The sequence below is a fragment of the Schistocerca serialis genome, chromosome 2 (assembly GCF_023864345.2).
Source record: "Schistocerca serialis cubense isolate TAMUIC-IGC-003099 chromosome 2, iqSchSeri2.2, whole genome shotgun sequence".
Taxonomy (NCBI): Eukaryota; Metazoa; Arthropoda; class Insecta; order Orthoptera; family Acrididae; genus Schistocerca; species Schistocerca serialis.
This window is the reverse complement of record NC_064639.1, coordinates 481,316,490-481,344,311: the sequence shown is the minus strand read 5'-3', so window position 1 is coordinate 481,344,311 and position 27,822 is coordinate 481,316,490. Positions and strand designations below refer to the sequence as shown.

Sequence of the window (27,822 nt, the reverse complement as noted above, 5' to 3'; positions counted from 1 at the left end):
GGCAGGATTCGAACCTGCAGTCGTAGCAGCCGCGTGGTTCCGTCCGGACTGAAGCGCCTAGAACCGCTCGGCTACCACGGCCGGCTCGGAGTGAACCAAAGCAATGTTGTTTAGACATGGAGGAGATACAGAGAGACAGCAACTCGCTCGCTCATTCCGCCCAAAGTCTACTACTGCAGTTGGCTCGGAGGAACGCTGACAGCAACGCCACCATGTTAAATAATACTTTTCGTGCAGCCACAGGACATCGTGTTACGACTCAAACTGTGCGCAATAGGCTGCATGATGCGCAACTTCACTCCCTACGTCCATCGCGAGGTCCATGTTTACAACCACGACACTATGCAGTGCGGTACAGATAGCCCCAACAGCAAGCCGAATGGACCGCTCAGGACTGGCATCACGTTCTCTTCATCGATGAGTGTCGCATATGCCTTCAACCAGACAATCGTCGCAGACGTGTTTGGAGCAATCCAGTCAGGCTGAACGCCTTAGACACACTGTCCAGCGAGTGCACCAAGGTAGAGGTTCCCTGCTGTTTTGGGGTGGCATTATGTGGGGCCGTAACGGCTGTACGATACGCGAAAGCCATCCTCCGACCGATAGTGCAACCATATCGGCAGTATATTGGCGAGGCATTCGTCTTCTGGGACGACAATTCGCGCCCACAACATGCACATCTTGTGAATTATTCATTCAGGATAACGACATAACTCGACTAGAGTGGCCAGCATGTTCCCCAGACGTGAGTCCTATCGAACATGCCTGGGATAGATTGAAAAGGGCTGTTTACGGACGACGCGATCCACCAACCACCCTGAGGGATCTACGCCGAATCTCCGTTGAGGAGTGGGACCAACAGTGCCTTGATGAACTTGTGGATAGTTTGTCACAACGAATACAGGCATGCATCAATGCGAGAGGGTATTCTACTGGGTATTAGAGGTACCGGTGTGTACAGCGATCTAGACCACGTCCTCTGAAGGTCTCGCTGTATGGAGGTCTCACTGTATGGTGGTACAACATGTAACGTGTGGTTTTCATGTGCAATAAGGAGGGCGGAAATGATGTTTATGTTAATGTCTATTCCAATTCTCTGTACAGGTTCCGGAATTCTCGGAACCGAGGTGATGCAAAACTTTTTTTGATGTGTGTATTTATTGGATTGTAAGACATGCCCAGGAACATATATAAATTCAGATCACAATTTAGTATTAATGTAGTTTCGGCTGATGTTTAAAAGACTAGGAAGAATCAATGTGCACAGAAGTGGAATATGGAACCACTAAGCTACTAAGGTATGAAGAAATATGCATGAAGTTCTCCAAGGCTGCAGAAAGTGGACAGCATAGTAGGCAATTCAGTTGAAGACGAATGGACATCTTAAAAAGGGCAGTCACGGAAGTTAGAAACGAAAATATAAATACAAAGAAGCTAGCCCCAAAGAACCATGAATAAGACAAGGAATACTTCAATTGATCGATAAAAGAAGGAAGTATAATAATTTTGAGGAAAGTTCTGGAATACAGAAATAGAAGTCACTTAGGAATGAAATAATGAGGCAGTGCAGGGAAGCTAAGGCGAAATGAGTTCATGAAAACTGCGAAGAAATCGAAAAAGAAATTATGATCGGAAGGAATGTCTCAGCCTATAAAAAAAGTCAAAACAACATTAGGTGAAATTAAAAGTAAGAATTGGCAACATAAAGAGTGCAACTTAAGATTGCAATGGGAATTCCTCTGTTAAATGCAGAAGAGAGAAATGATACGTGGAAAGAGAAAACTGAAGATCTCTATGAAATGTCTGATGACATACAGAAGAAGAAAACGGAATCGATAGAGAAGAGCTAGGGATCCAGTATTAGCCAGAATTTAAAAAAGCTTTGAAATACTTAGGTAAAAGCGATAGAGAACATTCCTTCGGTATTACAATCATTGGGGTAAGTGGAAAAAAAAAAGGCTATTCACGTTGATACGCAGAATGTACGAGGATTGAAACTTTAATAGTGGCAACTATTTATTTACAGCTCGTACAAAATAGATACGTGTTTCAAAGTTTAACTGGCCTTCAAAGAAGTCACCGGCATTGTGTATAACCCGTTGCCAGCGATGTGGAAGTCGTAGGATTATCTTAGCAGTGCCAGTTGTGTTGACAGTTCGAACGGTGCGGTCTATTGCTCGAAGAATTTGTAGCAGTTCTGAAGCGAATGCTGTGAAGTGTTATTCAGATTAGAAATCGAGTTGAACTCACGAGGGCTTAAGTAAGGGGAGTGCTGTAGGTGGTATAGCACTTAGCAGCCCCATCAGTCAAACAGATGAGTAACAGCTTGCGCTGGACGTGCTTGAGCATTGTCCTGCAAAATGATGGTCAAGTACTGCAGAAAGTGTCATCACTTCTGTCTCTATGCTGTTCATTTCTGGAACACAACCTACGACCGCCACTCGAACTGTCAACACAACTGGCACTGCTAAGAGTATCCTACGACTTCCACATCGCCGGCAACTGGTTATACCCAATGCTGGTGACTGCTCTGAAGATCAGTTAAACTTTGAGACAAGTATATATTTTGTACGAGCTGTAAATAAATAGTTGCCACTATTAAAGTTCCAACACTCGTATAAGACTGGCGATATACCACCACACTTTGGAAAAACATCATCCACACAGTTCTGAAGATTGTGAAAATCGACAAGTGCGAAAATTAACGCGCAGTCACCTTAACAATTCGTGCATCTAAGTTGCTGACATGAATAATATACAAATGAATAGAAAAGAACATTGAGGGTGTGTTAGATGATATCAGTATGTGTTTGGAAAAGGTAAAGGCACCAGAGAGCCAGATCTGACGTTGCGGGTGGTAACGGAAGCAAGACTAAAGAAAAATCAAGACACGTTCATGTGATTTCTAGTGCTGGAAGAAGCGTTTGACAATCTCACATGCCGGTCTTTGTGGCCGAGCGGTTCTAGGCGCTTCAATCCGGAACCGCGCTACTGCTACGGTCGCAGGTTCGAATCCTCCCTCGGGCATGGATGTGTGTGATGTCCTTAGGTTTGTTAGGTGTAAGTAGTTCTAAGTCTATGGGACTGATGACCTCCGATGTTAAGTCCCATAGTGCTTAGAGCCATTTGAACCATTTTTGAAAAATGTCAAATGGTACAGCATGTTCAAAATTCCGAGGAATATAGTGGTGTCCTTTGGAGAGAGACGGGTGTTATGCAACACGTACAAGAGCCAAGATGAAAGTGGAAGACTAACACCAAAGGGCGTGGTTTAAAAAGGGTGTAAGACAGGGATGTAGTCTTTCGCCCCTTTACATCGAAGAAGCAATGATATAAATAAAACACACGTTCAAGAATCGAATTATAATTCATGGAGAAAGGATATCAATGGTAAGATTAGATGATGACAGGATCTGCTGAATGGAATGAACTGTCTAATGAATATAGGATATGGATTTGTAGTAAATCGAAGAAACACGAAAGTAATGAGAAGTAGCAGAAATGAGAACAGCGAGAAACTTAACATCAAGATTGGTGATGAAAAAGTGGATGAAGTTAAAAATTGTACTTCCCAGCTAGCAAAATAACCCACGACGGTCGAGCAAGGACATCGAAAGCAGACTAGCACTGGCAAAAAGGACATTCCTGGCCAAGAGAAGTCTACTAGCATCAAAACATACGTCTTAATTTGTGGAAGAAATTTCTGAAAATATACGTTTGGAGCAAAGAATTGTTCGGTAGTGAAACATGGACTGTAGGAAAACCGGAACAGAAGACAATCGAAGCATTTGAGAGGTGTTGCTATAGAATAATATTGAAAATCGGAAGGATTGGAAAGGTAAGGAATGAGGAGGTTCTACGCAGAATCGGGGAGGAAAGGCAGATATGGAAAACACTGACAAGAAGAAGGTACAGGATGGTAAGACATCATACAGAATTCACGAGATGATAAGAACAACAAGTTTACCGTGTTACGTGTACTGTTTCCCCATTTCCCTGGAAATGCTGAGCGTCGCACTTGTCATTGGGTCGCATAATAACGTCCGCACGTACAACGATTGGGAGCGGTCCCTACCAGTTATCCACTGGCGAGTCAGAAAGCTGTAACGGCGCCGGTTTTGCATTTATCACACCTTTTAGCTCGTGAGGGGCATATAACAACAGCCGAATTAACATCCATACTAAGACTGTAAGAAATTCCCTGAAACTCTCTGCGGCAGTGAGAAAGATACCACAGCACCACTCTAGGCAATACCACAAGAACTCGCTAGTGTTCGATATAATGTAGCAGGTGGACAACTTGAAGCAGTACACAAAGAAATATTTTTTTTGGGGGGGGGGGGTGGGAGGGGGTTGTAACAGGCGCAAAGACAAAGAAGGCAACTAATTTGGCAGACAGACACGTAAATGACGCAACCGCTACGGTCAGTCACTGTTACGGCTAGGTCAACATATTATATTTTGTAGAAACTTTGAAGGAGAAACTTGAACACCAGTGAGACAACTGAAAACCGTTCTACCGCCTCTTTGGTGTGGTAATGTAGTGAGCTATTTCACTGTGCCCCCGCCCCTAGAAGACATATGAAACAACCTGCATCACGGCACGGAGACTAAAACTTAACATATAAGGCAAAAGCATTAATCATACTGTTGTCAACGTTGGAAACAAGCGGCAGAAAGGTCCACGCGGCTGCCCCCCCCCCCCCCCCCCACCCTCTCCAATCGGAGGTTGGAGTCCTCCCTCGGGCATGGGTGTGTGTGTGTGTGTGTGTGTCATACTTAGTTTAAGTTAGATTAAATAGAGTGTAAGCTTAAGGAACGATGACCTCAGCTGTTTGGCCCCATAAGACATTAACACGAATTTCCAAAATTTCCAAGCGGCAGATGTTCATGCTCTTGCAGTTGAGGACTATTCAGTTGAGGACTATTCGCCTGGAAAGCGATCAAAAGCTTCTAAATATTGCCGAATTAGTGGAGTTCTAATGGCGCCTACCTATTCTAAAGCTCAGAGACAGAACGTTAAAGAAACTTTATTTTATTGAATTACTGTTCGTGTGTGCGATATAGTACGTTTGACTACCTTTGTTACATAAATCATGTAGCTATAGCTGTACAAGTACGTCATGGTCAACTCGCTGATATGTAAACGAAATGATGCATATGGAAAAATAAAATCTTCCGCCCCTCTCTCTCTCTCTCTCTGTCTCTCTCTCTGTCTCTCTCTCTCTCTCTTTGTGTGTGTGTGTGTGTGTGTGTATGTGTGTGTGTGAGAGAGAGAGAGAGAGAGAGTGAACTAGATTGCATTTCTTTATTGGAAACGGCTGTATAATTGCAAGAATCAGAGTCAGTTAAAAATTTTTTTTTTGTGTGTGTGTGTGTGTGTGTGTGTGTGTGTGTGTGTGTGTGTGGGAGAGAGAGAGAGAGAGAGTGAACTAGATTGCATTTCTTTATTGGAAACGGCTGTATAATTGCAAGAATCAGAGTCAGTTAAAAAATTGTTACAAAAGTAGCAATACCAAGTGTCTGTAACCAGTACGCATTCTACACTGTTTCCGCATCGTCAGTGTTTGAAAGTCACCTCCTGAAAGTAAACCGAGAACGTAGTTGGTGTTCATTTAGACAAGTGTGGAAAATTCCCGCCTTAAAACTACACCTATACGTGTCTGTGGGCCGAACAAATTTTCATTGTGGGAATTCTATGCGGAACGTGTCGCCCTCGTGCGAAAATGTAAGATGCCAAAGGCAGTTAATCGCTCTTAACCTAGTTTAAAAGTATAAATTTCATGAATCATAAAGTATTTAGAAGTTTTTAATATTATGGAAAGAGCACTTACATTGACAAGACATTAAAAGTCATGTGTCATTACCTCCAGCTCCAAAAACTTCTTAAACGATAAGAAATAGTTACTTATGTGTTTTCTGTATTGAAGAAAGCACAATTGGGAAGGAGAAAGCGGGAGAAGAACGGGTGAGTAATTCAAAGGCGGTGTCGGATGTGTACTCGTAACAAGTAGGTGGAGTGAGTCTGACAACGGAGCGTTTGGTGATAGGAAAATAAGGGATTCGGGCTATGGGTCAAAAGCGTATAACCCGTGCCGTGGCTATAGGGATTCGGGCTATGGGTCAAAAGCGTATAACCCGTGCCGTGGCTATTAAGACTAGAAAAAAGTAAAAGATAGTAAGAGAGGTGGTAGAAACACGGAGGAATAGATTAGATTTCACAGGAATGATGAATATGACAGTGGATTTCATTTTTGGGTAGAGGGTGTTGCATATGAAGAAAGATTAGGGATTAACGTCCCGTCGACATCGAGGTCATTAGAGACAGAGCACAGAGTCAGACAGTTGCAAGGAAGGGGAAGAATATCGCCCATGGCGTTTCAAAGGAACCATCTCGGCCTTTGCCTGGAGTGACTTAGGGAAATCATCGAAAACGTAAATCTGCACCGTCGGACGGGAATCTGAACCGTTCGCCACCCAAATGCAAATCTACTGCGCCACTAAGCCACATCGCTCGGTAGGATATTGCGTTTGGATTTATTTTCATTAGCGCACCACATATTTTTTGCACATATGATTTCCTGGGCAACTTGTGCCACTGTCTGGCAACAGAAGCCCAAAACGTTTTCCATGGAATCGTATGACAACTGCCACATGAATCCTTCGCACCGCGTAATAGAAAAAAATCGATTAGTCACGTCTCTTTGAGTATTTCAACTGATATTCAGAACAGTAAAGGTTAATCCAAACTTAAAATATTGCATTCAAATCCAGTACACCCGTCCATTGTGAAAATACCCCTCTCTATGCGGTGTGCAAGAAATGTCGGATTTGTTACATTTTTCCCACAAATCTAGCGAGTTGGTGAAGTCGTTAGCGCACAGGACTCGCACATTCGGGGAGACGACAGTTCAAATCCACGTCCGGCCATCCAGATTTAGCTTTTCCGCGATATCCCTAAATCGCTTAAAGCAAATAGCGGGATAGCCCTTTGTAAGGGCACTACCAAGTTCTTTCCCCATCCCTCCATAATCCTAGATTTTGCTGCGTTTCTAATAAACTAGTCGACGTGACGTCCAACTCTAATCTCCCCTCCTTCCGTTTTTTGGCAAAATTCAATAAAATTAAAAACTTGAAGTCATTCAGACTTCTGACAGGTTGCCACATTAATGTGACTGAGCAGTATATACAACAACTGTGCTGTATCTGGAAAGGACATCACAAGTACCTGCGAGAAAATTAAAGCGCAGGAAATATCCTCGAATTTTTTGTTACTAGGTGTACTGTTGTCCACATTCTGTTCAACTGTAAAGACAAGATTTTACCTCTAGAATAGTGTGGTATTTGCGGGATTTTCGGCAATCTATGTGCCAAATTATACGTAGGTAAGTCAGGTATAACTACTAGACTGACTGAGCGTGAAAGGTGCTGGAAACTGAAAAGTAAACACTAGCTTGTATGAGGGACAACTGCAACCATAAGTAGACATCTTGACTAATAACCGCTTACCTACTCTTTTAATAATTTATTTAACGATAGGATTCGTAGCCTAGAAACCACATCATCAGATCAGACACGGTTAATCATAATATTAAAACTGGAACACGGACGAGGCCGAACATTCCTCGTCATTGCTTGTCATTAAAGTTACAACATGGGTGGTATCGAACATTCTTGTTTATGAATAAATGACATAATTACATCGTCAGGTGACCTTCAGGACGAGATCGAACATTCCTCGTCTATGACTAAATGACGTAACTAGCGTCTGAAGCTTAGCTGACGATCTGCTAATTACGTCATTTATTCACAGACATGGAATATTCGGTCCCATCGATGTTGAAATCTTAATGTCATGATTCACCATATCTAACCTGATCACGTGGCTTCTAGGTTACGAAACCTGTCGTTAAACAAATTATTGCAAGAGCAACTAAATGGTTATTATCCAAGATGAAAAATAAATATTCCGTCTTTGCTAAACATGCTCTGAATGAATGTCATTGTTATGATATTAAACGTGATGTTCCCATTAGAGTAACTAAAGGTAGAAAACTGACATTACTCGAAATTCTGACTATTATTCACCAATCAACAAATCCTGGCCCGGTCCTTAATGACCAATCACACTTTCATTGTTCACCCTTACTAAAGTAGCAGCAGCCAATTGATATTTTTCTAGCATTGGATTATATGCTTGTTATTACTATTCCACACTCAATTTTCATAGACCCCTGTCTCCCCTCTGCCTCCCGCCCCTTCCTCCACCCCCTCTACCCCCCATTTCGACCTATTTACCATTTGTCCATATAACGTAGTAATTTGTTCCATTACTCACTTGCACAACATTTTTTACTTACGGATTCCTATACTTTTAATATTTGAATATTACTGACATCTAGAACTTTTTTTGGCTTATACGTTATGCGCTTTTAATGTTTCAGTATAAAATTTGTTTATTCAGTGCTTCTTTTTTATTCTCAGTATGCTTGCGTTCTTGTATCGATGTTGTCTGCGTTCCTCCAAGTACTGACGGAATATTCTGTGAAAATTCAATATTGTGGTTGTTATACCCTTGTCCACATTGGAAATGCGAAGAATCCTTCCGAAGTACGCACTTCATGTGCTATTTCTCGAGACACTACACTTTGTGAAGAATGCTACCACTAATCAAGCACCCTTATCTTCATATAAGATATACATTTAATGGACAAATATCAGATCTCATGCTCATACCACCGCTGCTGAAAACCGGAACGATCTGACCGTCACGATGGGCACCTGACTAAACAGACCGGCATTGCTCACTTCATGATCACACGTCCCGCTCCATTTCCAGGGGACAACGGCTCGTGTCGTTCAGTCTTCCATAATTTACTATGTAACCGTGCTGTAATAGGCATAAACACCTAATACACTTAAAAACCACTTGTAGTCGACTCGGAACCGGGAGTGTAAACAAAACCACAGGATACCAGACAACCGGAGTATCTGCTCTCAGCAACCTCTAGATCTAAACAATACCGTGAGAAATTCTGCAATCACAGTTTCTCGAAGTACAGACAGCTATGGAACCGAAGAAACTTGAGTGCGTCGCGCAGACCAGATGACAGTTAACGCAAACCACTGACACACAACTGGGGCCGGATAGTGTTGCTTTTCATCGTTAGGGCGCAGCTGTGAACCCGCTACATTCAGAGACATGTGAACACAAATGGTATTCCAAGTACAATAACACAATAACTGAGACGTCGGACGCATTACTAAAGAATGTTGCATCTTTTAAAAATATAGGTAAGGAAGAAATCAAGAGTAGGTAAGTCTAGAACAGTTGATGTGTTAAAATCTTTGTTTCCTGGACTTACGGTTCCGCGAAAGCTATGTAGTAATGTGGAACATTCGTATTGACGAATAATTTACATCAGTTTTTTGTCGTTTAAGTAGTGGAATATTCCGCTAATCACTGAAAGTATTGGTCTCATCACGTCGCGTGATACTAACACTAACAGTACAAAATTGCAATGTATTGCCGCTTCTTTGTGTGATCTCTTTTTAGGACTGTTCTTCTCCCTGAGAGTTGAATCTCCATAGATATTTCACTTTTCCTCCTTTTTTTAAGATTATGCCATCTGATCTACTACGGTATATCTCTATGAATATCACAATCATAAGAAATGACGGAGTTTGTAATGTACTTCACATATCCCTGGGCTGGCCAAAATTCCATTGGATTACGAAAAGTATATGTCGTAACTATTGGACAGTCAAAGAGATCAGCGATATTTATGACGTACGTATCATCAGGCATGTAAATCCTGTTAGATGTGTTGGAACATTGCTTAGGAATAAGTGCAAATAACAAAGGTATGTGAAACATGCCTGATGATACGTACATGATAAATATCGCTTCAAACCTCACTGGTTAATTAATGAGTGAGTAGAATAAGTAATTGCACTGTGTTGTATTGATTCTGGATTAAAGGAAAATTACACAACTTAGAGTTGGCCATGTGTTAATTTCACGTACAATGCTGTATATTTATCTACTAAAAAGTACTTTAATCAAGATCAATAACTAGCTGGATGAGCGAATATTTATTTATGGATGCAGTGAATATTATCGAGAGGTTTGTTACTGTTTATGTTTATGAGCAGGCAACTTCATTGTATACTAAGATAAACAGGTACTGCAAAGATCTAACAACTTCCAAAGAAAATAAATTGCTCCTAACCTTCCTATCCTACCGGACACTGAGTCCAAAGACTAAAAAAATGACAACTGCGTATAACAGGAATTTCTTTGACCAAGACAATTTGACACTTAGCCAACTGTCATTCAGTCAAGATGGTGTACACAGTAATTAAACAAAGCAGTAGGCTCTGCCAGAAATATCGACTCTTAGAGAATGTGTCTAATAGTGTATTTTAATACGACAGTATGCCATCCTAGGCAATTTATAACACTTGTAAGTAAGCATAAGAAATATGGACTATTATAGGGTTATATCACTTGTTATGTATTTCACTGTTATTGTCTAAACTGCTTTCAGAAAACACTTGATAATGGCACTTTTGAAGCCGAAATGATTGTGTAAGTGTAAATGTAACACTGTAAATAAACAACAGTCTAATGGCGGTACTGACTTTAAAGTTAATAGAAACTGTCACAGAAAATAACCACAGTGTAAATGTTAACACTAATGGCGGAAAGGAAAATGAAAAAACTGTCAGAAAGCAGAAAGACAACAAGCACATGAAATAAAGTACAACTTACGATGCTAATTTGAAACACTCATATTGACACTTATTAATGGAATAATCACGACTCATATGTAGAGATAACGTTTTTCATCATTAAACCGTAGAATGTATTAATTATTGACGGACACTTAGTGGTATGTTAAAACTAACATTATTCAATGTTTAACACTCTTTGTTGTCTCCTCTTCTCAATTTCTCATCATTAAACACAAATTTGTGATTGTTTACAGCTGTCATACAAGACTGCGAAAAATATAATATATTATTCATTTCGTTCTAAGATATTGTTTACTTACACACCGCCTGACGTGTCACTATGGTTTATTTGCTCAGATACTTTTGCGCTGGAATATGATTACGGCAGAGCTACCTTACAATTAAGCTTGATAATACAGTGTTTCCTGCCCAAAAGATGCATACCGGGAATGACTCATTTCTTATCAACGGATGTTTGCTTATGAATGGCATATGTATAAGGTAAACATTGGATGTTCGAAGATCTAAATCCGTACCACGCACATAGGGCTTGCTGTAGTCAAGTATTAACCATTCATGATTTGGCCAGTTGCATTTTCACCATGCGGAAGATTGCAGAAGACGGACACCTACAGAAGACGAATACAAGGATAGATTATATGAAGATGATGCAACTGTCGGAACAGGTCACAGCTGCAAACATTTTTTGTGAATTTTACTGCTAATAACGTTGTTTTGTGGGAAATATCAATTGTTAACACTTTGTGCTCATATGGCTAAGGTAAACGAAATTAATGATTTCAGGTTTCAGTACATTATTGGTGTAATTGCTGATGGCAGGAATTTCGAAGTTGGGTGGCTTTACCTACATGAACTAAAATTCCTCGAGAATTATGTAGATACGATCAGTCATAATCAAAATTAGACCCTTACTCAGCCTGTTAGCAATTGTCGTCGGTAAGCTCCTAGTACAGGTGGGCTGCAGTTGGCTCCCTCTGAACTGCTACGGCCTAATTCGTATTTGTGTCCTGCTGATAATGTGATAATGGCTTGTACAATATAGTATCGCACGTGAAACACTCTGAATGAATACCAGACGAAAGAAACGAAGATTTGAAACTTAGTGCTAAATGTAACTTCTTCTCCTCGAAAAGCACCGAAGGGGCCACTGATCTTAACGTCAGTATGCGGCAGAAGGACCACCAGAAACTGTATCACGTAACATTAAGCCATGAGACACTGTGGAAAAATTTGCTGCTTAACCTAGTATACTAGCTCTTGCCGGTCAAATGCCACAATTAAATATTTTTACGTCATCAAATATCCATCAGGCTGTCTCTGGGCCGAGGTTCACTCCATTAGCTTGCGCTAGAGTCATCGCCTACGATGGTGAGTCCCTTCAATTACAGAAGTAATAAAAATTATATATTTCTGTAACTACTCAATGTGTGTTTAATATAGCAGAGCAAATTTTTTACATCCGTTGACGATTCATATCTGAATGCAAAATGCTAGTTCTACGTACATTTACAAATGGTTCTATGAACTTTTCGTGATCAAAGCTAGAGTCAGTAACAAATAAAAATGTCTTCGTAAATGTCTTAGGTATAATACCACGTGTAATTTGTCGTCAGCTATCGAAAATGCCACTGAAGTCAATAATGAAAAATCTAGCATCTACTTCACCATAGGCCGGCCGCGGTGGTCTAGCGGTTCTAGGCGCACAGTCCGGAACCGCGCGACTGCTACGGTCGCAGGTTCGAATCCTGCCTCGGGCATGGATGTGTGTGATGTCCTTAGGTTAATTAGGTTTAAGTTGTTCTAAGTTCTAGGGGACTGATGACCACAGATGTTAAGTCCCATAGTGCTCAGAGCCATTTGAACCATTTTTTACTTCACCATAACAGCATGTTCACTTCGGTCTGCCTTATACTTGTACCAGACTTGAGCATTAGAAAATGTAATCTACAGTCAGAATTACAGGGCCGCGGAAGAATCGGCGAGGCAGTGACAGCAATAATATCAGCGTTGTTATTCGTATTGTATGGAACTACAGTAACTTATGTCCGCTCTGCAAAGTAGATATAATAACATCCGAAATAATATATATTTCAAAGCCTCAACAATCTTAGATGAAGAAAATCCTCATGTAAGGAAATTCAGTTATGTAGAGGTAAATATTCAGCAGGAACCGCGACATCTCCCCAAATAATATGTTTCACCTGTCGACCTTCCATATCATTAACTGTAATTTTTATCCAAACATAACATTTATCGAGAGGCAACAATTTTTTTTTTTTTTTTTTGTGGAAAAATCGTTGGTGAAAGTCAGTGGTTAAAATAGAGTACTTAAAATTAATTATCAAATAGTCTGGATCTCAAAGACACGTTTATTACAAGCTGACCTGTTTCGATCATCACATGATCATCTTCAGACTTTCAAAAGCATACTGATAGGCAAAGGCTGTGCCCGTGGCAGGAATCGCTTGACGACAACCAGCTGCTCAACTGCTTGACTGTCGTCATCCAGTGATTCCTGCTCCGTGTACAGGCGTTGTGTATCAATATGGTTTTGAAGGTCTGAAGATGATCATGTGATGATCGAAACTAGTCAGCTTGTAATAAACGTGTCTTTGAAATCTAGGTTGTTTTTAATTAATTTCAATTAAATATTGCCCAATAAACGCCCATCTTAAAGAAAGATGAAATGGATGTATGAAATCGATAAGCTAAGCATAACATTTTAAGTCGATCATGCATGCTCTGTTTTCGGAAAGTGTTGGCAGACGTATATATGCGACCGAAAGCAACCAGTAGTTGAGCCTCTCAGCATCTATATCTCATGAACTAGCCGTCGGCGTCACTATGAACTCAATGCCGCATATGATTCTGTGCCCCGTTGCAATTTCTACGTCATATAAATTTATTCTGTATTATACTTGGCTTTATGGTCTAGTGGTAAAGCGGGTACCTGGAAACCCAAAGGTTGCGCGAACGAATTATTGTCAGATCACGAAATGTTGCAGCCTGCCTTTAATATAGCGTTCACTTTTCAGTGAAGTGAAGGTTCGCCAGGAATGAGACATCGTTTGGATCCTCCAGTAGGATAACTGGGGTAGGGGTGGTGATGAGGCGCAAGCCGCCAAACTGGGGTCGTATGGAAAGTCTTGAATCTGGAAGTTGAGCCACACGGAATAATAGTAAAAAAAATACACTACTGGACATTAAAATTGCTACACCACGAAGACTACGTACTACAGACACGAAATTTAACCGACAGGAAGAAGATGCTACATTATGCAAATGATTAGCTTTTCAAAGCATTCACACAAGGTTGGCACCGGTGGTGACACCTACAACGTCCTGACATCACGAAAGTTTCAAACCGATTTCTCATACACAAACAGCAGTTGACCGGCGTTGCCTGGTGAAACGTTATTCTGATGCCTCGTGTAAGGAGGAGAAATGCGTACCATCACGTTTCTGACTTTGAAAAAGGACGGATTGTAGCCTATCGCGATTGCGGTTTATCGTATCGCGACACTGCTGCTCGCGTTGATCGAGATCCAATGACTTTAGCAGAATATGGAATCGGTGGGTTCAGGAGGGTAATACGGAACGCCGTGCTGGATCCCAACGGCCTCGTATTTTAGCAGTCGAGATGACAGGCACCTTATCCGCATGGCTGTAACGGATCGTTCAGCCACGTCTCGATTCCTGAGTCAACAGATGGGGATGTTTGCAAGACAACAACCATTTGCACGAACAGTTCGACGACGTTTGCAGCAGCATGGACTATCAGCTTGGGGACCATGACTGCGGTTACCCTTGACGCTGCATCACAGACAGGAGCGCCTGCGATGGTGTACTCAACAACGAACCTGGGGTGCACGAATGGCAAAACGTCATTTTTCCGGATGAATGCAGGTTGTGTTTACAGCGTCATGATTGTCGCATCCGTGTTTGGCGACATCGCGGTGATGGTATGGGGTGCCATTGGTTACACGTCTCGGTCACCTCTTGTTCGCATTGACGGCACTTTGAACAGTGGACGTTACATTTCAGATGTGTTACGACCCGTGGCTGAACTCTTCATTCGATCCCTGCGAAACCCTACATTTCAGCAGGATAATGCACAACCGCATGTTGTAGGTCTTTTGCGGGGCTTTCTGGATACAGAAAATGTTCGACTGCTGTCCTGGCCAGCACATTCTCCAGATCTCTCACCAACTGAAAACGTCCGGTCAATGGTGGCCAAGCAACTGGCTCGTCACAATACGCCAGTCACTACTCTTGATGAACTGTGGTATCGTGTTGAAGCTGCATGGGCAGCTGTACCTGTACACGCAATGCAATCTCTGTTTGACTCAATGCCCAGTCGGATCAAGGCCGTTATTACGGCCAGAGGTGGTTGGTCTGGGTACTGATTTCTCAAGATCCATGCACCCAAATTGCGTGAAAATGTAATGACATGTCAGTTCTAGTATAATATATTTGTCCAATGAATACCCGTTTATCATCTGCATTTCTTCTTGGTGTAGCAATTTTAATTACCAGTAGTGTAATAATAATCGTTTTAGACGTTTCGGTAATTGTCGTCATCGGATAGAAATCGTGTGAATTCGAAATTAAAGTTTAGAGCTCATTGAAAATGTTTCCATCTTCTGCCTCAAGATCAAGACCAGTTGTTCTCCTTACAAAACTGTATTTCATTTATAATGAGGAGAGGTTACTTATATAAGGTCACCAGACAAGAAATTAGTCACTCCAGTGCGGATGGACAGTTGAATTAAGCTATAGAGGCGCCGCAGAGATCCAGTTACGTGATGATCCGCGCGCCTACTGCCTCTACGTGAGCATAAAGCAGCAGCGGTCAATGAGACATTTATGTTTCAAGCGGGAGTTCTACGTAAACGTTGGTAATTATAAGGACATGACAGTATGGAAAAAGGGCCAAACGTTTTCGCCGTGCCCATGACCATATGGTATGTGAAGTTCCTCGATTTGCTGGTATTTCGCGCCCTCCAACCAGTGGTGTTGACACACGTGACTACGAGACGGTATGTCAGGACTGTGGTCGAAAACAGATTTTGACTGAGAGGGACCAGAGAAGCGTTTCAAGGCTTGTGAATCAAAATCACCTCCAAACCCGAGAGGAATTGCTGGAGGCAGTGACAGAAGGTCCGCTCCACCTGTTACGAGAAAAAATTCAGACAGGAACTGCAAGCAATGAACATTTGGAGTCGGTCACCTCACAAGAGCCCATTACTCTCGCAGGCACGTAAAGACGGAAATAGTAAAGTTCATCGGGCTGTAAGAACGTGTTTCTGGTTTTCTCAACACTCCCCTCTCAACATTAAATCTCGATTGGCCTGCAAAATCACCAGCCTTGAACCCCATACGAAATCTGTGAAACATGGTGGAACAGCCGGTAAAACGCTGACATCATCATCTGCGCAATTTGGTGGAATTTCGCTATCAAATCCTCAGTGAGTAGCTTAACCTGGATGCAACGGTGCTGTGCAACCTGGTGGGCTCACTTTCTAACCAAATACAGGCACTTATCGAGTCCAGGAGCTGATTTAGTCGGTATTACGTGATGCTTGTAATGATTTCTGTGGGGATGAATATTTTACTCACTTTCTATCAACGTTATACACAAAGCGTGGGAGAGCTGTCGGCATGAATAGAGCTGAAATCCCCATCCAGCTGACCACATTTGGGTTTTCCTTAGGTTTCTGAAATCCCAGAGAGCGAGTGCCAGGACCGTTCATTACAGAACAAAAAGATCCATTTCGTTCCCAATTCTGATCCGAATGAGATATTGTACTGGATGTCTTTGAGAAGCGAAATTTCAGCACTGCTTCCGCCCAATAAACACATCTCCTGTTCGTCTGTTGAGGATGCTTGTCCTGCTGTCGTGTCTAGTCGCAATGTTGTGCCTGAAAGATGAGACTTGCCTGCATATGAGAATGTGGATTCCAGACCCTATAATCTTTACCATTTTCGCGCGAAATTAATCTCTGGAGGTTCCACTGAGAATATTCTAAATGTTCGAGGCAGAATCACAGCTTAATTTTCATAAAATTCTTTTGAATTTTTGAAAGTGTTGTTTTGAAATATAGTAAGCGGCCGTCATACTGGTAAGTCATTTCGCTCTTATTTGAGTCTACTATCAGTTTACACGGTTTAACAGAAGACTACCATCCTTCTGCATGAAGGCTACTCAATGCCCACCTACCCAACAACAGTCTTTTCCCTCGGATTTTGTTATAGCTGGAGTAACGAAAGAAGGTGTTCGAGTTTAGGCTTGTTCTGCGCGCCTATGTCACGCATTCCCCGACAGCCACTGAGGGATCAGAAGTGTTCGGAGCGCTCTCATGCGGATGTCGCATCTATGAGCGTTAAACGTGCTCATAGCGAGTAATGAAGAGAATTTTTATCCCTTTTCTTGAGAGCTATCATCACTGATGGTGGTAGTAAGCGATAAATTTTATAGTAGCAATCGAGAGAGAAAATTTACAGGATACACGCTTCGTTCATTCGTAAAGCAAGTATATCGCGTACCGATACTGTCGCTTAGAATCGGCAACGATGCTACTATCCTCGATATGCATGAACTTCCACAGTTCGTGAATCTGACTGTAACAGCCACTGGATATCCACCGACATGTACGCAGTCGAATTCGAAGGCGTGAAATTAATGCCTTCTAAGTTCCACCGCCTGTGTCGTCGTCTGAAGGTCTTCGTTTTAGTTCTCTTCATATGCACACACGAGCTTAACCAACAGAGAGACAGTACACAACCTTATGTACACAACCTTATGTAGTCGGGACGCCACTTTCAGCTGTACTTATAGGTCTAATTTTTATTGCGAACAATTTCGGTGTTCATTTACACCATCTTCAGGTAACCGCCGTCGTCATTGCTATTCTTATTGGTCTGAAAACTGGTTTCATATTGCTCTCCATGTCAGTCTATCCTATGCAAGCCTCTTCACCTCTGATGACCTTCTTACTGTATTCATCTCTAGGCCTCCCTTTACAATTCCCCCGCCCCCTCCCTAACACACACTTCCCACTATTTCAAAACTGACTGTTGCTTGATGTCTCAGAATGAACAAATTTCTTTTCTTCTTAATTTTATTCGTTACCTACTCATTATAGTTACTCAGACAACCCATATAATCTTCAGCCTTCTTCTGTAGCACCTCATTTCAACAGTTTATATTCTATTTGTGGTGTCACCGCCAGACACCACACCTGCTAGGTGGTAGCCTTTAAATCGGCCGCGGTCCGTTAGTATACGTCGGACCCGCGTGTCGCCACTATCAGTGATTGCAGACCGAGCGCCGCCACACGGCAGGTCTAGTCTAGAGAGACTCCCTAGCACTCGCCCCAGTTGTACTACCGACTTTGCTAGCGATGGTTCACATACGCTCTCATTTGCAGAGACGACAGTTTAGTATAGCCTTCAGCTACGTCATTTGCTACGACCTAGCAAGGCGCCATATTCAGTTACTATAATTACTTCAAGAATTTATTCTGAACAGATAATATTGTGAATCATGTACCGTCAAGAGCGACGTTCATCATTGGTGGATTAAAGTTAAGTATCAAACTAATTACATCCGCTTTCTGAATTCTAATTCCTTGTCATGTTCCAGACCTCACGTCAGTATAGTTCTTCCCTCTTCACGCCAGCCTTCGTGACCTAAAACGCGTGCATTTCGGCCTCCACTCGTAACACGGTGTTGGCTCTTCTGCTAACACAAAACTATTCTTGCCTGAATTGCTTATCGTCTGCGTTGCACTTCCACATAGTACCTTCCGAGGTGACATCTTAGCACTTAATTTTATGTTGGTTGTTAGTAAACGTATCTGCTTCACAGAGAGTTTCCTCGCTATTGCCAGTATGCATTTTATACCCAATCTATATCGGCCATCGTCAGTTATTTTGCTGCCCACAAACAGTAAGATTCATCTTTTACTTCTAGTGTTTCATTTCCTAATCTAAATCAAATGGTTCAAATGGCTCTAAGCACTATGCGACTTAACTTCTGAGGTCATCAGTCACCTGGAACTTAGAACTAATTAAACGTAACTAACCGAAGGACATCACGCACATCCATGCCCGAGGCAGGATTCAAATCTGCGACCGTAGCGATCGCTCGGCTCCAGACTGTAGCGCCTAGAACCGGACGGCCACTCCGGCCGGCTAATCTAAATCCCTCAGCATCTCCAGATTTAATTCGACTACATTCCATTACCGTTCTCTTGGTATTCCTCTTATAATCTCTTTTTAAGAATCTACTCGTTCCCTTCAGCTGCTCTTCTAAGTCCTTTATTGTCTCTGACAGAACTACAAAATCATCGGCAAACATCATAGTTTTAACTTCCTTCCAAATTGCTCCTTTGTTTCCTTTACTGCTTGCTCAATTTACAGATGAAGTAACATGAGGAATAGGCCACAGCGCTGTCTCACTACATTCTCAAGTACTACATTCCTTACTCGTAAAACTGTGCAACCTTCCTGTGCGAACTTACTCTCTACATTTTACCCATGATACTTTCAAAATTTCGGTGTATTCCAGTCATCAATCTCAAAATTTTTTCTGAATTTTCAAATGCTGTAAATATAGGCTCGCCTTTCTTCAAGCTCCTTTCCAAAATGGGACTCACGATCAGTACTGCCTCGCATTTTCCAGACTGATCTTCCCAGAGATCATCTACCAGTATTTCCAGTCTTTTATAAATAATTCGTCTCAATATTTTGTAAACATGAATTATTAAAGTGATGGTTCGGTACAATTCACAGCTGTCAGCACACGGCCTCCTTACAACTGGAATTATTACATCATTAGATGTACGATAGAGGGCATAAGAAACCGCTATACATTATGTGAACCCTGCTTTTCCGTTTATTGTGCGAATTATGAGAGAGATATATATAATGATTAACCTGTATGCTCAGGATCATAGCATCATAGGCGAGCCTGAAAAGGTATAAACATCGAAATCGTTTGCAATAAAAATGAGGCCTGTGAGTACTGACGAAAGTGTCACCCTTACTAAATAAATGTACAGTAACCAGTGGTCCCATGATCTCACCACAACGAAAGCCGCTTACCTTTTAATTATTGCCAGCCCAGCTCGCTTATCCTATCTGTGCCACTCTCTCCAGTATTTCGCAATAATAAAAAAACGAGCAGACCTTTGATCTTTTTTCAATCTCCTCTGCTTATCCTATCTGGTAATGAACCCATTTCGCGTAGCAATTCTTTGGCAGAGGACGGCCAACCGTACTCCCTGTAGCATATTTGTTGCATCTCCTTTTCTGTCAACAAAACGAGCTCTTTTGTTCGTCTTCCTCAGAAGATTTTATATGTGATGTTTCGAATTTAAGTTGTCCATAATTATAGTCCCTAAGTAATTAGTTGAATCGACAACTTTCAAACGTGTATTGTTTATCATTTAACCGAAATTTAACGGATTCTTTTTAGGAATAATATGGAGACCTGAGTAGAAATCCTTGGGTAACAGAAGAAATATTGAATTTAATTGATGAAAGGAGAAAATATAAAAATGCAGCAAGTGAAACAGGCAAAAAGGAATACAAACGTCTCAAAAATGAGATCGACAGGAAGTGCAAAATGGCTAAGCAGGGATGGCTAGAGGACAAATGTAAGGATGTAGAGGCCTATCTCACTAGGGGTAAGATAGATACCGCCTATAGGAAAATTAAAGAGACCTTTGGAGATAAGAGAACGACTTGTATGAATATCAAGAGTTCAGATGGAAACCCACTTCTAAGCAAAGAAGGGAAAGCAGAAAGATGGAAGGAGTATATAGAGGGTCTATACAAGGGCAATGTACTTGAGGACAATATTATGGAAATGGAAGAGGATGTAGATGAAGATGAAATGGGAGATATGATACTGCGTGAAGAGTTTGACAGAGCACTGAAAGACCTGAGTCGAAACAAGGCCCCCGGAGTAGACAATATTCCATTGGAACTACTGACGGCCGTGGGAGAGCCAGTCCTGACAAAACTCTACCATCTGGTGAGCAAGATGTATGAAACAGGCGAAATACCCTCAGACTTCAAGAAGAATATAATAATTCCAATCCCAAAGAAAGCAGGTGTTGACAGATGTGAAAATTACCGAACTATCAGCTTAATAAGTCACAGCTGCAAAATACTAACACGAATTCTTTACAGACGAATGGAAAAACTAGTAGAAGCCAACCTCGGGGAAGATCAGTTTGGATTCCGTAGAAACACTGGAACACGTGAAGCAATACTGACCTTACGACTTATCTTAGAAGAAAGATTAAGGAAAGGCAAACCTACGTTTCTAGCATTTGTAGACTTAGAGAAAGCTTTTGACAATGTTGACTGGAATACTCTCTTTCAAATTCTAAAGGTGGCAGGGGTAAAATACAGGGAGCGAAAGGCTATTTACAATTTGTACAGAAACCAGATGGCAGTTATAAGGGTCGAGGGACATGAAAGGGAAGCAGTGGTTGGGAAGGGAGTAAGACAGGGTTGTAGCCTCTCCCCGATGTTGTTCAATGTGTATATTGAGCAAGCAGTAAAGGAAACAAAAGAAAAATTCGGAGTAGGTATTAAAATTCATGGAGAAGAAATAAAAACTTTGAGGTTCGCCGATGACATTGTAATTCTGTCAGAGACAGCAAAGGACTTGGAAGAGCAGTTGAATGGAATGGACAGTGTCTTGAAAGGAGGATATAAGATGAACATCAACAAAAGCAAAACAAGGGTAATGGAATGTAGTCTAATTAAGTCGGGTGATGCTGAGGGAATTAGATTAGGAAATGAGGCACTTAAAGTAGTAAAGGAGTTTTGCTATTTGGGGAGCAAAATAACTGATGATGGTCGAAGTAGAGAGGATATAAAATGTAGGCTGGCAATGGCAAGGAAAGCGTTTCTGAAGAAGAGAAATTTGTTAACATCCAGTATTGATTTAAGTGTCAGGAAGTCATTTTTGAAAGTATTCGTATGGAGTGTAGCCATGTATGGAAGTGAAACATGGACGATAAATAGTTTGGACAAGAAGAGAATAGAAGCTTTCGAAATGTGGTGCTACAGAAGAATGCTGAAGATTAGATGGGTAGATCACATAACTAATGAGGAAGTATTGAATAGGATTGGGGAGAAGAGAAGTTTGTGGCACAACTTGACCAGAAGAAGGGATCGGTTGGTAGGACATGTTCTGAGGCATCAAGGGATCACCAATTTAGTATTGGAGGGCAGCGTGGAGGGTAAAAATCGTAGAGGGAGACCAAGAGATGAATACACTAAGCAGATTCAGAAGGATGTAGGTTGCAGTAGGTACTGGGAGATGAAAAAGCTTGCACAGGATAGAGTAGCATGGAGAGCTGCATCAAACCAGTCTCAGGACTGAAGACCACAACAACATGGAGGATGTCACACTTCTTATTGTTAAGGCTCAGTTGCCGCTTTTCGAACCATATAGAGATCTTGTCTAAGTCATTTTGTGATTTCGATGTATTTTCTAGTAAACGACTGCATCATCTGCAAGGAACCTAGAAGGGCTCTTCACATTGTCTTTCAAATCGTTTATGTTGTTTAGAAACAGAAGAGGACCTGTAACACCTCCTTGGGGAGCGTCAGATATATTTTCTGTTTCACTCGATGACTTTATTTCAGTTACTACAAACTATGTCCTTTCAGACAGGTAATCATGAATGCAGTTGCACCACCATTGAGCCGATAGGAGCGCAATTTAATTAGAAGCCGCTTCTGGGGACAGTCACCGGCAGTGTTAACTTATACAATGTTTTTCGAGCCATACCAGTGAAAGCTCTCTTCAAAACACCTCGCCAAAAGATAGCGGGCAAGTCTCTTGGCAAAATATTAAAGAGCGTTGGCAATTCCATCCGATGCAAACCACCAATACGGAAATTAGCAAGACAGTACTGTATTTCTCTGGTGACACGAGAAAAGTTAAGTGTCTGTAAAAGCCTTCTACAGTGTAAAACTGAGTGATTTAAACGGATTATAAATCACCCTCCGGAGGAGTAGGTGCCGAGTAAGTGGATTAAGAATGGAAAACACTCACTGTCGTTTATTAATAAAATTCAGACGGTGAAGGATGCAAAGAATGTTGCACTCTCGGTTCAAAAGATGACGCGCAGATGACAACAGGCAGAACTTCGTAGAAATTCGTGCATCTGCAAAAATATCGATTGGCGAAGCACAGAAACTACCACCGTCATACCTTAGCAAAAGATCTCCCCGAGAAACTGAGAAAATTCTGGTCCTCCTTAAAATCGCTAAACGTGTCGAAGGATTCTATCCAGTCACTCATTGACCAGTCTGGTGCGGCAACAGAGGAAAGCGAAATGAATGCTGAAGTTTTAAATTTCGTTTTGAAGAAATCGTTCACGCAGAATGATCGTAAAAACGTACCGACGTTCGACCATCGCACAGACGTCCTTACAGTGGACTTAGTAAGAAGCATCCCTGCCAGTAGAGAAGCAACTTAAAGAGCTGAAAACAAGTAAGTCGCCAGGTCCGAATGGAGTCGCAGTTCAGTTTAGGGCATTTGCCCCGTACTTAGCTTGCATTTATCGCGAATCCCTCGCCAGGAGCAAAGTCCCAAGTGACCGGAAAAAAGGGGCAGGTGACTCCTGTACATAAGAAAATTAAAGAACGGACCCGCAAAATTACTGACCAATTCCGTTAAACGCAATTTGCTGTATAATTCTTGAACATATTTTCATGTCGACTATAATAAATTCTTTTGAGAGTAAAAAGCTTCTGTTTTAGAAAATATCGTTCGTGAGAAACTCAGCTTGCCATTTTCTCACATGGTATCCTACGAAGCATGGATGGAGGGAAATAGGCAGATTCCCTATTCCTAAACATTCTGAAAGTGTTGAACATGGTGCACCACAGACTGTTAACGAAGTGAGCATACTGAGTGGGTTCCCAGGGTCCGTGACTGGATCGACGACTTCTTAAGTTGCAGAACGCGGTATGTTGTTCTCGACAGCGAGTGTTCATGAGAGACAAGGGTATCGTCTGGGAAGCCCCCGAGAAGTGTGATACGACGCTCTTATTGTCAACAGGCCTAAACATAGACCTGACGGATAGAGTTGGCAGCTAGGTGCGGCTGTTTGCTGGTGGCGCTGCGATGTACGGGAAGGTGTCTATAGCGGGATATAAGACGACTTAAACAAAATTTCTAGTTGGTTTGATGAGTTGCAGCTAGCTCTGACTGTAGAAAAATATAAGTTAATGTAGATGAGTAGGAAAAACAACCCCGTAATATTCTTATACAGTATTAGTGGTGTTCTGCTTGGCGCAGACGCTACGATGAAATATCTAGGCACAACGTCGCAGGGAGAGAAGAAATGAAAGTAGCACTAAAGGATGGTAGTTGGGTATCTGAATGGTCGATTTCGTTTTATTGTGAGAATTTTAAGAAAGCGTGGTTCACTTCTAAAGGAGGCCGGGTATAGAACGCTAGTGTGGCCCGTTCTTGAGTAACTGCTCGTGTTTTTTGGATCCCCGCCAGGTAGAACTAGAGAAAGACACTGAAGCAATTCTAAGGCAGCCTCCTACATTTGTTGCCGATAGGTTAGATCAACACTTGAGTATTACGAAGATGCTTCAGGAACTCAAACGGAAATCCCTGGACGGAAGGCTACGTTCGTTTAGAGGAAATTTAGCCAACCGGCATCTGAAGCTGATGCAGAACGATTCTACTGCCGGCAACGTATATTGCGCGTAAGGACTACGAGATAAGAGAAATTAAAAAGTTAACTCCAAGGTTGCAATGTTATCTTCGTCTGCTTGTATTTACATATTTCTGCACAACAAGCTTGCCTGTTTTGGCTTACAATGCTATTTTCCAATGCACCTGTGGGTGTTGTGAATGGTTAATCTTATCTATGTCTTATTTATGATCAATACTGTCATTAGATTTTTACTTACGTCTAAATGGAGTTGACAATCATATTGCATTCATGATCCTACCGTGAGTTGTCTATTATGAAATAATATTATTAGAATTATGTAAAGTTTTGTAATATGAAATTCTTTGTCATAATTGTCAAAGACCCATTTGCCAGTTGATATCCTTTGGTGCTGTATGTTTACAGATCTTTCGTCTCTTGGAGTCAGGGATAGTGTGTGTGTTGCATGGATATTATTTGGGTAAAAATCTTTCCATACGTGTTACTTTCAATTTCGTGTGTTTATCCTGTCTCGTGAGCGAAAATTTCAACAAAATGTTCTGTTGTGTGGCTGGTCCTGGCGGAGGTTCGAGTCCTCATTCGGGCATGGGTGTGCGTGTTTGTCCTTAGGATAATTTAGGTTGAATAGTGTGTAAGCTTCGTAACTGATTACCTTAGCAGTTAAGTCCCATAAGTTTTCACACACATTTGAACATTTTTTTATTTTTTATTTTATTTTTTATTTTTTATATATTTTTTTAAATGTTCTGTGAGGCGCTTGGGAGTCAGGCCAATTTGCTCACTGAATAAGTCGTTCGGGAAATTTGTCGTTTGTGTGTACATCTCTAGTTCTCGTATTCACAGCGTGTCCTCTAGATATTTTGTGTAAAATTCGTACAGTGTTTTCGATGTGTCAAGTTCCATAATAAAAACTACGGGACTATAATAATATTACGTCATAACAGACAGCTCATGGTGCCATATTATCGTCACTGCACGCAGACATAAGTAAAAATGTAATTTATAAAAATGTCGTTATTGATCATGAGTAAGACATAAATAAGATTAGCAATTTACAACATCCACAGCTGCATTTGAAAATGACATTGTAAGCCAAAATAGGCAAACGTCTTGTGCAGAAATCTCTAAATACAATCAAATAAAGATTACATCGCAGCTACAGGAATTGGATTCTTATAACATATCGTATTTCGACTTCGATCGTACTTCAGGCCCAGTCGATTTTCCCAAGTGGGACAGCAACTTTGTGGTAAAAAGTACGATCTGCCACGGACCGCTTTGCGGAGTATGTATGTAGATGCAGACAGTACTGACCTGCTGCTAGGGCGGCGCCCCACGTAACGGCGAAGGCGGCGAGCAGCGCGAGACTGGAGGCGGGGCCCATGGCTGCGGGTTGCGGCTGGCTGCTGCGGCGGTCGCTGGCTGCACTGCGGCCCCCGCGGCCGGACAGACAGGTGCTGGGTGGTCCGCGTGCCGATAAGATAGCCGCTCCGCACTTTCGCAACACCACTTGTCTGCTGGACGCTACGGCTAATACCGTACATTTCTTCATCGAACACTTTTTCAGTTTGACTGCGACATATCTTAGCGCCGTGACTGCAGCACAAATAGAAATTTTCATTTCACAGATGTTCTTGGTACGTTGAACGTTTTCAGCTGTCGTTTCGATCCAGGAATAGCGTTTACGAGGTTTTTAAAAGAAGTCGTTCAATTTCTCCGTTCAGATGGATGAATTTTAATGAAATTGTTAAGGTTTTCATGGCCACTTGTTGACAAACGTCCTGTTGGCTTCTGTCTAAGCTTCTTTGACCGACGTTGATTTCGCCAGCACGAGTGGCTGTCATTACCAAAGGTTCACTTTTCATTGCTGGTAGCGGCCTGGAGTCGAGCTCGAGATGGAGACAGTACGCAGTCCAGTAATGTGACCATCACTTATCTTGGACTTCAACGTGAAATAAGCACTCGCAGACAGCAGGTGACGGCAATAACGGTGGAGGGCGTATAAACCATGTAGGTTGGACGCGGAAAACATTGCAGCCGTTGTCCTAATGCGGAAACACAGTGACTTATCTGAGGTCCAAAAGAGCAAGACCATTAGCTTTCAGGACAAGGGTGAAATCTTTTCCGAAGTGGCGAAGTTTGTAAATTGGTCGCTTGGCGCTGTGGTTAAAGTATTCCGTGCATGTCAAAAAACGGCGGCAGCAGGAACAGATGTCGAGGCAACGGCGCCATAGGCCATAGATGACAGCGTATAACGGCTCTTCTTGATGATTTAGTTTGATTTGTACTTGGCCTACAAGGAAAAGAAGAGAAAGCAGAAGAAACACTTGTTATTTGGCGCATTGGTCGTGTAATGTCGTGTTACTACACCTTTGGAACGGAATACAGTAGCGACTCCATACGTGATGCATTCGACAAGTCCTCGGTACGTTTCCGGTGGTATGTGGTACTATATGTGTATACACAGGTTCCGCAATACACGTAAAAATATGTGCAGGTGGTCTGCACGCGTGGAGCTGGCATCCTATAGCTTCCCATATGACCTCCATCGGGTTCGGATCAGAGAAATTTGATGGCCAAGACATCAACCTCAGTTCATTTATATGCTCCTTAGAGTACTGTAGCATGATTCTGGTTCTGTTCCACGAAAAATTGCAGTGTTGTAAGAAGAGATTGCCGTCAAGGAAGACATCAACCACGAAAGGGTGCAGATGACCCTCAATAATGTTCACTTAGCCACAGCTGCCTTGGTGTCTTTTTTATTTGCCGCATGAAATCTCAAGTGAATGTCCCCAATACCATAATATCGTCCCCACGGACCTTCTTTCACTTGGATGACGACCGTCGGTTTGGTGTAACAAGAAGCGTGATACATCCGACCAGACGCCACGTTTCCATCGATGCACAGTCCAGTCACAGTGACCCCCTGCCCACAGCTGTTACAACTGACAGTGACGTTTGGTCACCACTGTTACACGGAGGGGTCGTATGCTGTGAATCAGCACGTTCAAAAATATGCGCTCATCATTTTTTCCGAAACACAGATTGCTGTCTGTCCTGATGAGCTGTGGACATTCAACAAACACCACGTCGCCTATTCATGGGTTCACCCACCTTCAACCGCTTTCTATAAATGTTCACGACAGTAGAAAGCGAACAGCCGCCCAGCCTCCCTGCTTCCAGAAGGACGGGCTACAGTAATCTACCTTTTGTCAAAGTCGCTTACGGATTCGCCACTTGCACCACGTACTGTCGCTAGAATGATTCCCTAGTCTACAGTTCACTTACACGCAACGACTCTACGGTATTCAATCTGGCGGTGAGCGATGTTTTGGCA

The 27,822-nt window shown here is 42.1% G+C and overlaps 1 protein-coding gene across 1 annotated transcript in view; it reads right to left on the bottom strand.

Moving 5' to 3' along the window:
• Window positions 1-25,895, bottom strand: part of LOC126455608 (uncharacterized) — a 38,707-nt gene extending 12,812 nt beyond the window's left edge. The window contains exon 1 of the mRNA XM_050091368.1: window positions 25,800-25,895. Within this exon, the coding sequence (XP_049947325.1) occupies window positions 25,800-25,869 (70 nt within the window). The 5' untranslated portion in view covers window positions 25,870-25,895. The remainder of the gene's footprint in view (window positions 1-25,799) is intronic.
• Window positions 25,896-27,822: the final 1,927 nt, after the last annotated feature.